This window comes from Silurus meridionalis, chromosome 4, assembly GCF_014805685.1.
Source record: "Silurus meridionalis isolate SWU-2019-XX chromosome 4, ASM1480568v1, whole genome shotgun sequence".
NCBI classification, from domain to species: domain Eukaryota; kingdom Metazoa; phylum Chordata; class Actinopteri; order Siluriformes; family Siluridae; genus Silurus; species Silurus meridionalis.
In genome coordinates, this window is record NC_060887.1 from 21868413 (window position 1) to 21881097 (window position 12685).

Here is a 12685-nt window from a genome sequence, read left to right on the forward strand (position 1 = left end):
GGCAATTTAAACTACAGGAGCTCGTCTGTTGGATCGGACCACATGGACCAGCCTTCACTCCCCACGAGTATCGATGAGATTTGGCCGGCCATGATTCTGTCGCCGGTTCACCACTGTTTCTTCCTTGGACCCCTTTTGATAGGCACATCCCACAAGAGCAGCAGTTTTGGAGATGCTCTGACCCAGTCGTATAGATGTTACAATTTGGTTCTTGTCAAACTCGCTCAAACCCTTCGAATTGCAGATTTTTCCTGCTTCTAACACATAAATGTTCACTTGCTGAATAACATATCCCACACACTAACAGGTGCCATGATAAAGAGATAATCAGTGCTATTCACTTCACCTGTCGAATTCATAATGTTATGCCTGATTGGCATATAGTGATCGTGGCCATTGACATGACGCAAGAGCAAAGCTGTTTTTGTATTCAAATCAACGCTTCCAAAGTTACAAATAGACTATATTTAATATTTATATGTAGGGCCAGATAAATGATACATTTACTAGCTTACCTGCAAGGCATGTAAATGCTTGAATGTGGTGCCCAATTCTATATCCATATCAACTGTACAGGTGTAATAGCAAAACATCTTTACTCACACAAGTTAAATACTTTCAACACATCCATAACTTTAGAAAACGAGCCCAAATTCTCTATTGAAATGTAATGACTTCTGGCATTTTGCATGTCATTTGAGAGAAACAGTGAAAACTAAATATTAGAGGTTAACGGTCACAGCTGTCTTTCTTTATCTGAAGTACTTATGTGCATGCAACAGTGCGTACCTGAATAACCCCAGCTGTCCTACATTTATAAACAATTTTCTATTATATCTGGAAGGAGTCGCAGAACTAGCTAACGCTATTAGGCTTTAGTATGTCTGTGTGAAATGGGTCAGCTTTAAACACCATGTCTGACAAAATATAATAGATCTAAAGTGAATAGGGAAAATGCACGATAGATATATTGCATATCTGTGCCATAGCGCCTTCACTGCTCAGACGCAAGAGTAATACTCACCATCATGGTTAGGGTTCCCCAGGGTCCAGGGCTCGTCTGAGTCAAAATGTGTGTCTCCTCCAATGCCTGGCCCAGGAAAGTAAGCATGTGCCAGAAAGCCCCCTTCCCCATCAAAGGGAGAGCTGTCTCCATGAAAGCCAGAGGCAAATATGATTGTAATATCCACATCTTTCTTATTTCGCTCCAGTTCGCTGTAGGGAACGGCCTCAAAACGCAGCGGTGTTACATTCTGCCACACGTCAAACGCCCGTCGGATGGCATCATGGGTCTCATCTGCGCCAACCTTTGGTGTGACGTTCTTTATGCTGGACAGAGGGGTCAGAAATGAAAGTGATAAATACCTCGGGGACATGGGGTGCTTTAATATACATTAGAGAGAGAGAGCATTTGATAAAAAGGCAAATCACGTCAATAAAGTAGCAAATGCACATTTTTTGATAAAATATGAATTTTTTAATTATCCTAAAGCAAAAAATAAAACATATCAGGACAATGTTTATAAAACAACGTACTACACCTGTATACAGAGGAATCTTTTAAACAATACGGAAGAAGAAAAAAAAAAGTCAGGCTACAGAATCACAGAGATTTAACTGGTATATCTTTTTTAATTAAGAATTATCAACATTCTATTTCAAATCCACAAATAATCATTTAATGTTTTAATAGTATTCAACCAGCAGGCTTAATATGCGAGTTCTTAAATTGTGTACATTTGTACAGGTCTGCAGAAGAAGCTGGATAGGCACTATCTTAAGAAACCAAAGATCTGATCCAAGCTGGCCTTCTGGGATAGTCATCATTATCTGCTATTCTACAGGGCTCACAGATCAAAACACAGTGCTTTCTCACCTACTGACTGATGTGGCTATTTTTTCAGACCACCTACTGGTCATGTGCACGCCGCGATAGTGACTTCAATCAATAGTTCATATCACCACATCATCGTGGCGTACTACATCATTCTCCTATGTCTCTGTATCCCATTTCAAAGTAATTTGCCATTTCTCTCAGTCCATTCATGACAAACATTATTAAAGCTCTTGCTGTGTCTGACTGACATGCACTAAGATGTGTGCAGGGGATTACACTATCCTGTCAAATATTCTCACTGTAAAACAAATCATAACACTAACCCAACTCTACATTTCTGCCACAGGAATATATCTGCCAATTCTCTGCAATTTTTAATCAAATCCTAACTTTCACTATTGAGTGACTTATGTGCCTATTTGCTACTTTTAGACTCTCCACCTAATGGCTGTAGCTCTTACCAAGCCACATTTGTGCCCAAAAATTGGACTTACCAACATTTAACAAATCAGAGCCAGTGTATGCCACGGACATACAAATTTCCAAACAATTCCCACTCACCACAGAGCTGTAAATTACTACTATAGTACTACCAGTCACTACCAGTAACTCATGAACAACAAGTCACACTGAATTATCATCCACTGACTCAATAATCCTAGGTTTTCTACGTTTTTTGTTACAAAAAGCCCCCACACCCTGTTGCATTAAGCTGTTAAAAATAAAAAATAAAAATGAATGGGATTAACTGAACCTAAAAATATTATGCGCTGAATCTCAGGCTGGCTGTCAATTAAAAGGATAAAACAGTGCCAAACATTTCTCCTGGTTTTAAACATTTCTCCTGCCCAAACATTTTTTTCACACCACATCAACAGTACTACATTTGTGCCGTTAGTAATAAAACGGTTCTCCCAGAACCTGGTGAATCATTGAAATTTTCCATGTATAAGTTGCTGTAGGCTTGTTACAAGAATATCCCTGTAAGCCATGTTCCATCTTCCATGGACATGTGCTGGACTTATATGTTGAGAAAGAACTCCAGTGGTGCAGAGACTACACACAGTGAGAAGAGTGAATTGATTAGCAGTACCCTGTAAATCCATGAACACAAACATGATGTGGACAAAATTAGCATTCAAATCTTCCCTTTCACTTGAACTAGGAAACCTAAACATGGTTCATGATTAGTGGCCTGCTATAGAGCTTTAAAATCAAACCCTACTGAACACTTTTGAGATGAATTGGAATGCGAACTGCCCCCCAGGCTTCCTCACACTACATCAGTACCTGACTTTACTAACACCTTTGTGGCTGAATCAGCACAAATCTCCGCATACAGTGATGTAAAAAAGTGATTTTTTTTTTTCATGTTTTTCACACTTTAATGTTTCAGATCATCAAACTAATTTAAATATTAGTTAAAGATAACAAGTGAACACAACAATCAGTTTTTAAATGAAGGTTTTTATTATTGAGGGAAAACTAAATCCAAAACTATGTGGCCCTGTGTGAAAAAGTGTTTGCCCCCAAAGCCTGATAACTGTTTGGGCCGCCCTTAGCAGCAACAACTGCAATCAAGCGTTTGCGATAACTTGCATTGAGTCTGTTACAGCACTGTGGAGGAATTTTGATCCACTTATCTATGCAGAATTGTTGTAATTCAGCCACATTGGAGGGTTTTCAAGCATGAACCGCTTTTTTAAGGTCATGCCACAGCATCTCAATTAGATTCAGGTCAGGACTTTGACTAGGCCACTCCAAAGTCCTCATTTTGTTTTTCTTTAGCCATTCAGAGGTGGACTTGCTGGTGTGTTTTGGATCATTGTCCTTCTGCAGAACCCAAGTTCGCTTCAGCTTGAGGTCACGTACAGATGGCAGGACATCCTCCTTCAGGATTTTTTGGTAAACAGCAGAATTCATAGTTCCATTTATCACAGCAAGTCTTGCAGGTCCTGAAGCAGCAAAACAGCCCCAGACCATCACACTACCACCAACATATTTTACTGTTAGTATGATGATCTTTTTCTGAAATGCGTTTGTCTCATCAGTCCACAGATTATTTTCCCAAAAGTCTTGGGGATTATCAAGATGTTTCTGGCAAAACTGAGACGAGCCTTTATGTTCTTTTTGCTCAGCAGCGGTTTTCATCTTGGAACTCTGCCATGCAGACCATTTTTGCCCAGTCTCTTTCTTATGGTGGAGTCATAAACACTGACCTTAACTGAGGCAAGTGAGGCCTGCAGTTCTTTGGATGTTGTTGTGGGGTCTTTTGTGACCTCTTGGACGAGTCATCGATGTGCTCTTGGGGTAATTTTGGACGACTGGTCACTCCTAGGAAGTTTATACACTCATTTTTTCATGTTTTTGGCATTTGTGAATAATCTCTCACTGTGGTTCACTGGAGTCCCAAAGCTTTAGAAATAGCTTTATAACCTTTTCCAGACTGATAGATCTCAATTACTTTCTTTATCATTTGTTTCTACATTTTTTGGGATCTTGGCATGATGTCTAGCTTTTGAGGATCTTTTGGTCTACTTCACTTTGTCAGGCAGTTCCTATTTAAGAGATTTCATGAATGCGAACAGGTGTGGCAGCGATCAGGCCTGGGTGTGGCTAGTGAAATTGAACTCAGGTGTGACACTGTTTTAACAGGGGGGCAAACACTTTTTCACACAGGGCCATGTAGTTTTGGATTTTGTTTTCCCTCAATAATAAAAAAACCTTTATTTAAAAACTGCATATTGTGCTCACATGTGTTATATTTTACTAATATTTATATTAGTTTGATGATCTGAAACATTAAAGTGTGACAAACATGCAAAAAAAAAAGAAATCTGGAAGGTGGCAAACACTTTTTCACATCACTGTAGTCTATTAAGGAGTTTACATGAATACATCCACCTGCTGAATCGCAGTAAAGTACATAACACACTTACATTTTAATAGTGAATGATTACAGACTTGGAGGCGACATTTTATACATGCATATTATCAAACGCTCAAGCATTCACATTTTATATATTACAGATGAAAACGCAGAGAGGATGATTATTATTAGTGTGTTCAGGGGTTACTGCAGAAGTGTACTGAAGAACATGAAGAAAAAAAAACATGGCATCCATGCACACCAACATATTCAGTATAAACACAACACACTCTGAAAAGACTGATCCATGGGGAATGCCTCTGCTCTCTTCCTACTGCTCCTCCTCTTCCTCCATACTTTACCACTGGCACCTAGGTAACCAGCCTGGTTCTCAGTAACGAAGTTAAAGACGTTTCCCTATTGGTATGACTGGCATATTATATTCTGAGTGCATTATATCCAGTGTGGTTATTGTACACTTGAATGATTCACAAGTCCACACCAAAGCTTTAAGAAAATCTGACAAAATTAAGATCGGAATCAAATTTACACATGGGGATTAGAATGCAAGTTGGAAAAATATATTATAATGTTATACTGTTTACAGAAATGAGCATGTGGGCTGAAAATATCGAAGAAATGACATATCCTGACTGCACTGAAAATAGCTAAAGGAGGGCTGCCTGAGGCAGACAAAGAGTCCATAAGAAATCTGATTGCTTAATTATTCCAGTACTGCTGCTGATTAGTTTAAAGAGATAGGAGGGGATTAAATCTAGCCTTTACAGTGCAAACAGCAGTGGTGTAGAAATCTGCAGTTCTGTGGGTCTACAAATGTTCATTAAAACATCACTAGAGTGTATTTATAGCAAAGCGGTTTATACTCTTCACACTACCTGTATGTGATATGCTTGTGTTGCCACTTCTGTCCAGTGAGAGCGTAGCGCCGTTTTCGTACGCTGAATCTGGAGGCGCCGCCAAGCTGATCTGGGACACCGCAGCGGGGCTTTTTCATCCACCTACACCACAGACAAAGAGAGAGATAAAGAGATAAAGAAGACCTGGATTACACTCATACCACTGTTGTCATGACATCATGCAGTCAGCACTCAAGGCATCAACAGATATGCATAATAATAAAACATAAAAAGAAAATCGTTTAATTAAATAAATAATGAAATGAAAACACACCACCACGAAAGCATATTTCATATTCCGCACTCAGGGTAAAACATTCCCAGGTCTCTGAGGAATATGAAAGAGTCGTTGAGGAAACAACATTTTTTTTTTTCAATGCTTCAGCTAGTGCTAAAGCAAAACGAGTACTACACATCTAAGGCACTCTTTTGACAGAGAAAATGACAGAAAGCTTTTGGCTACAATATATACTGTGTGTGTGTGTGTGTGCACGTGTGTGTGTGTGTGTGTGTGTTAAATGCTCAAAAACTATGACAATGTGTTGTGTCATGATTGCGAACTGGCCTTTAATTAATTGGGCCAAAATAATAACATATAACAAATATATGCAATACCACTGTTTACTCATGACTTTCGTATTTTTCTGTGCTATAGTACTTTTTCTTTTAAATTTTTTTTTTTATTAATATATGTGCAATACCATTTTTTTTTTTAGGTCTTTTTTATTCTATTTCTTTTTATTCTAATTATGATTTTTTTAAATATGTGCAACTGGAAGCTTCTGTACCCAAAAAAAAAAAAAAAAAAAAAAAGTAAAAACATGCTTGGCATATGTAGATGCCACAATTGATCCCTATCAGGATGCTCATAACACAATAAAAAATATTACAGACAGTAAAATAATGCTCATGATAAATATCATGCACTTCTGAGATATTAGTGTCTCATCTACCACCATGATGATCATTACCAACAGTATATTGTGGGTGGGTGTATGTATATGTATGTATGTGTATGTTAAGGAATGACCTCGTTCTTATACAAATTCTGTCATTGAGACTTCCCTCAGATCAACAGTATGTACAGTAATATATTAGTAAAACAGATGGAGAGGGAAAGAGAGGGAAATAAAGAATATATTAGCAGGACTATTTGCCAAAATATTTGCACACCTGTCACTAGATATGCAGATGTGGGATTTGTTAATTACCAATGAATGGTTGTAGAGTGTGCACGCACACACACATGACACACACGTACACACACACGCACCTTAACAGCAAGAAATTAGCACACAAGAGAAGAACTGATGCCTCACCTTATTGTGTTAGCGCTACATCATTACATAGAAGCAAAAGGAAACAAAAAGACAAACAACAATTAAGAGATTAGTAGCGCAAAAGGTGTTAGCTGTTGAAACATCACATGATAAGAATCAGCACATGATTCTGTGCCGAGGTAACAAAGTATGCCAGTTGAACAATTTTGGCCTCGTGGCATCAAGCACACTGAAAGAGGCAGAGTAAAACATATAAAACAGACAAAGAAATTGGGCATGTCCATTTTTAATGTCCAGCTAACAGCTTTGATAGACTAGAAATGTCAAATCTGAAAGCACTTTATTCAAATGAAATCATGGGACTTAAGTCATGCCCCTGGCATTTAAATTCTCGGGAAAAGCAGCCGAACGTGGAACAGAACGAGGCAGTGGGTGAAGAGAGAAAGTGTGGAGTGAGAACGAGGAGTGACTGTGGAGACTGGCACTGTGCTGGCTGGCATGGTTCAGCCGTAGCCTCGGTTACTTACTCTATGGTGTTCTTGTCGAGTGCACCGGTGACGTTGAGGCCGTAGAGCCGCTGCATGGCAGCGATAGCAGACTGCATACTCTGAGCCGAGCGCAGCACCGACATTCTAGGGTCTGAGGGGGGGAGGTAGCCATACCGTTGCAGCCATGCCTGGAGGAAACACAAGAGACAAAAGGTTAACCCGGGGTCGGGAGGAGTTAGCTGGGAAAGCAAGTGCTTGTATGACGGACCGTAAACCCAAACAGATGATCAATGCTGAAAATGTCTTGTTGAAGACTCCTTGACTGCTGCGAATATTTTAATCTCAGTGATTTGGAGACCTAACCCAGGTTTTGAATATCAAGCCCTCAAATCGCCACAGTGTCCTTATAAAGCACTGTACGCCTACAGAACACATTCGTTCAGCTAGCACAGCACAAAAAAGAGAAATGGAAAAACAGAGACGTGACGTGATAAAACTGATATTTAGGAACAAAACAGAAATGCTAGCAAGTAAAAAAAAAAAACATCACAACAATTTTGCATTCCCATATATGTATTTAACAGATGTTATTCAGTGGTATTTATTTAATAAAGAGATTCCGAATTTTTGGTTTCAATTGGAATATTGGTTTAGGTTTTGGCTAATGGTTTTCTACATTACCCACAATGCTATAGGACTACCCACAGATAAAGATAAAAGCTCTTGTATAATTAGCCTGCGCTTCACCTCTACTTAAAGCAATTCTTTTATTCTCTTAGACTGTTCAATCTGTCTCTAACCTGCTCACTTTTACACTCCGCTCGAACAGATAAACTATCAAAGCTTCAACTTTAATGGCAATTAAACTACTACTGTCCTCTATCAACACACTTAATGCCTCACAGATCACTAACAGGATCTGAGTCAAGGAGGAGTAATAATAATAATAATAATAATAATAATAATAAGTGGAAGCAGAAGTAAAAGAAGAAAGAGAAGTAGAACCCAGTGTTTCTTAAATAAGTTCTGCTTCACCATGACCCTGACTGGGATAAACTAATGCAACGTGTGACTTGTGCATGGCATATATAAAAGACATATCTCTACAGAATCCATGGTAATTGGCAATTACATTTATTATGGATATTTTCCAGAATACAGTGAAAAAGTAGAGCAAGAGTGTGTGTGATTTCATACTTCCTGCCGTCCTTTCAAAGTTCTAACTTCCCTGATCTAACTTCTAACTTATCACTGATGTACTTTCTTCGAATCTTAGCAAAATAAAAAAATAAAAAAGTAAGATATCGCTGTTCATAATTTTCCATTTTTCCTTTACTTGTGGTTGTCTCTCATTAATAGAACAGCAATGACACACACACAACCCAGTCATCTGGCATTCTGCATCACCTCCACACCAAGATACATCAAGATGCAAGTGCAATGCAATTTTCCAGTTGGACACTTGCACAGGACACTAAACTTCGTCTCCGGGACACTGAACTCCGTCTCTGGGACACTGAACTCCGCTTCACTTCACCTGGTAATTCCGTGCTAACTTCGAAAGCATTTTTCACAAATGACAATGTCATTTCACCTGAACCAGAGAAAGGCTTAGTCCTGAATGTGAAAATCTTACGATATATAATCTCCTCCCTTCTGCCTCTCTTTATTGCATTACTCTGAGATTGCAGCATATGCATGGCCTTTCCTTCAGCAGAGAAAAGATGCTAACCTCTATTCTGCTCGGTCGTCATTTCAGCAGCAGACATTACAAAAGATATTATAACAACCAAAATTTACTGACACTCAACTGACACATACAAAACTCTCATACCCAGCTGAAATATTCTGATTTGTCAGCGGGAATCAAAGGCATGTCATGCATTTGCTGTACTATCAAACCTGGTTCCCCTTCGGTGGCTGCGTGTGTGACAGCGTAAGGTATTAACGCACTACGCAAAATGGAAAGAGGGTATGAGCAAAAATGATTGTACAAAGCCACTAATGACTGTTATGGTTCAGGATAAAGGCATATTTCTTTCCTTTGGTGTGCGATCCTCTCTTGCTAACACTGATGTAATCTACCAGCGTCTAGACATTTGGCCGCTTAATCATTCTGATGTAGGCATTTGCATTGCGGTTTAGTTTGGGTGTTTCGAGAGCACTTTCAACAAACAAATACATTTATACGGATTTAACATGTCTTTCCTCCCTTGCTGTACTTTTCTTTACATTGGCCAAGCTATTAGGTATTGCCTTAAGTGTTTTAAAGAGCATGCGATATCCTTTACAAATGTAATAAACACCGCATGATCAAGAGCTGGTGCCCTCACTACGGCAAACCTTTTACTCTCCAACACCAGGTTCATTATGAAGTAAAGGCAGGTGAGAGGACGTCACTGATAGAAAACATACTCCATGTTACTTAGAGTTGCGTATGTTGATAATTTCGCTGTTAGACTAAACGAACAAGTCCATTAAACTGACTTTATAATGCTTGTTTTGTTTATGCCTTAAAAAACCAACCAAACAAACAAATATACAAAATAACCAGTGTTGCTTCTTTCACGACTGTGTTTTCCCTCTGTTCGAGTCTGAACGCAAGCTGATGAGCCAAAATTTCAAAAAAGTTCACAAAGTTCAAAAGCTCACTGAAGCATTAGAACATGTGAACAAATGCTTGTTTTTAATGTACAGGAAGCTGCTTTGTGCCCACTGCATTTATTAAAACAGTTTTCTCATTTGTATCATATCTGGGCCCCTCTGAAGCGTTACCTGGCCTATTATCCTAAACGTTTACGAGTCCTAATTTTCTGCAGTCGCTCATTTGTGCCAGATACGTAGTTGTGCACATGCATTTTGACAGCGTGGGAATGAATAGGCTTCTATCCCAGGATGAGCTGACGTCATGGTCCTCCACAAGCCAGCCCACAACTCTGGTGTGTGAAAAACACTAGCAACACATCACTACTGTTGGATCAGTCTTAAATGAACCAACAAACAAACACAGTTTAGAATTGTGTTTTTTGATTTTTTATGATCCATGAAAACTGCTCTTTAATCCTCTCTAGTAGGTCCCAGAATGGTGTATGTGTGTCAGTGAAGACGTTGTCCTGGTTTATGCTTCTGCAACAGCAAATCTACAAGCACATCGAAGTGTCATTCGTGGGTCTTTGCACACGTTTCTGTGCATGTAATGTGAGGAAATATATACAGGAAATAAACAGAAAAGCCTTCGAGCCAAAACTAAGAAAGGATTTCATGACTCCATAACAAAGAGTGCTGTTTAACCCTATAGAGTTTAAAAATAAAGGCAACTGGCACTCATATCAAAGAAAATGTGGCACAGTTCTTTTTTCCTCTGACTGATGCCGCTTTTCCACACGATTCCTGTCTGGCTTTCAGGCATGTGGCAGTCATCGAACCGTTCTGCACGTTTTCACAGCAAAGTAGGCGGTCCCAGCCCCAGAGCTGGTTTCAGTAGGGGGCGGCTACAGTGCAAAGGCACTGCAAGATTTCTGCTGGGCAGCTACCACACCAACATCTACAGAGATCAGAGTTTGTCTTGGATCTACAGAGATCTAAGAAAAACTAGGAAAAAAGGTATGGTAAGAAATGCCAGCTTTAATCGGATGAAAGCAAATTGTAAGCAAATTTAATAAACTTAAGAAACAGTACAGAGACCAGAAAAAAGAGCTGGCAATAATGGACTAGTCATGAAAGAAACACATTTGTCTGGAAAATCAATAATCGTAAAGAGCTAAATGCTTGGAGCGCATTCTGATGTTCACAGTGCAGAATTGCATGCATGCATTTTATACACAAACACGATTTGTTGCGTTTTTTCTAGGCCGTGCAGATATTGCATAGTCCTTGCTCTACTAGTGAAATGGCAACTGGCAGATAATGAAAGACGGCCACTAGTGACCAGTGCAGAAATATTCCAAGCAACACGGGGTGAAGAATCAATGCAGGATAAGTGAGCAAGAGAATGTGACATAGACATGGAGAGACAGAGAAAGAGACAGGGGAACTGATGGATGATTTGGCTCTTTGACAGACCCCAGGGTCACCCCTATCCACTACAGCCCCGTCTCCTTGATCATGTGATGTATGGCTTTCTTTGATCTGCCTGTGTAAGGATGTTAAGTTGCACTGAACGGTTCAATACTGTTCATGCTCAGCCTTCTATCATTCAGCGATACTGAAATTCGATACGATTCACGCTTTACCTTCACACAGCGTTTAGTTGTTCCTTAAATGTTTCTCTAATAAACCTAATACTTGCATTCGTAGTAGACTAAAGCACAACAAGGCTAAGTAAAATTGATGTAAAACCACTGCGTGAAAGCGAACGCCGCGGTTTGTTAAGGTTAAACGCCGGCGTGTGCGGCTCAAGGCATAAACGTGCACGGATTGGGTAACCGGAGTCGGTGAACTTTCTTGCTCAGTGAACTCATGTGAACTTGCAGATATGGTCCAGTGTACAGCCTCAGATCTGTTCACTAACAGGCCAAAGGAGAAGTAATTAGCTCAGTGGAAACATCAAAGCAGAACCTTTAATGCTGCAAGAGCGCTTCATTAGCTACGACTGTGTGTCCATGGCAACGCAAGACAGCTGTTGTCAGAGGAAACGGGAAGCATTTTGCTGGTGTCTGTCGTCTCCCATACTCCGATTACCCTTTGATGCTACTTTATGTGTAATTCGTACAGGTATGTTAAGACCGACACTATACTGCCAAAAGATTGTAGACACCTAATCATAGGTTTGGCATGTGGTTTTTGAGCATTGCATTCCACACTTAGTCCAAATTTGCTTTTATATTTCCCTCCACTCCTCCAGGAAGATGTTTCACTAGATTTTGAAGTGTACTGGAGATGTGTGTTCATTCAGACTCAAGGGTGTTAGTAAAGGCAGGTACTGATGTAGGTGAGGAGGCCTGCGGTGCAGTCAGCATGAAAAATCCATCCCAAAGGTGTTTAATAGGATCGAGGTCTGAGCTCTACAGCAGGAGATCTTCGAGTCCAACCCATGCAAAGCATATCTTTATAGAGTTTGCTTTGTGCACAGGGGCATTGTCATACTGAAACAGGTGTGGGTCTCCTAGTTCAAGTGAAGGAAATGTTCATGCTACTGCATCCAAAGACGCTCGATACAATTGTGTGCCTTCAGCTTTGCGTTAACAGTTTGGGAAAAAAACACATATGGCTGATAAAGTCAGGTGTCCCGATTCTTTTGTCCATATAGCGCATGTAGCACACATCTCACATACCTACAAAACTCTGTGCATTTA

General features: G+C 39.7%; 1 protein-coding gene across 2 annotated transcripts in view; it reads right to left on the reverse strand.

Annotated features, from left to right (window-relative positions):
* LOC124384416 (matrix metalloproteinase-16-like) overlaps window positions 1-12685 on the reverse strand; it is a 44499-nt gene that overhangs the window by 26045 nt on the left and 5769 nt on the right. Inside the window, exons 2-5 of one of the 2 annotated variants that reach the window (XM_046847224.1) lie at window positions 7431-7579; window positions 6943-6957; window positions 5603-5725; window positions 1025-1329 (exon numbers count right to left, since the gene is read on the reverse strand). In XM_046847224.1, the coding sequence (XP_046703180.1) occupies window positions 1025-1329; window positions 5603-5725; window positions 6943-6957; window positions 7431-7579 (592 nt within the window). The remainder of the gene's footprint in view (window positions 1-1024; window positions 1330-5602; window positions 5726-6942; window positions 6958-7430; window positions 7580-12685) is intronic. The other variant, XM_046847225.1, reaches the window with a different exon arrangement.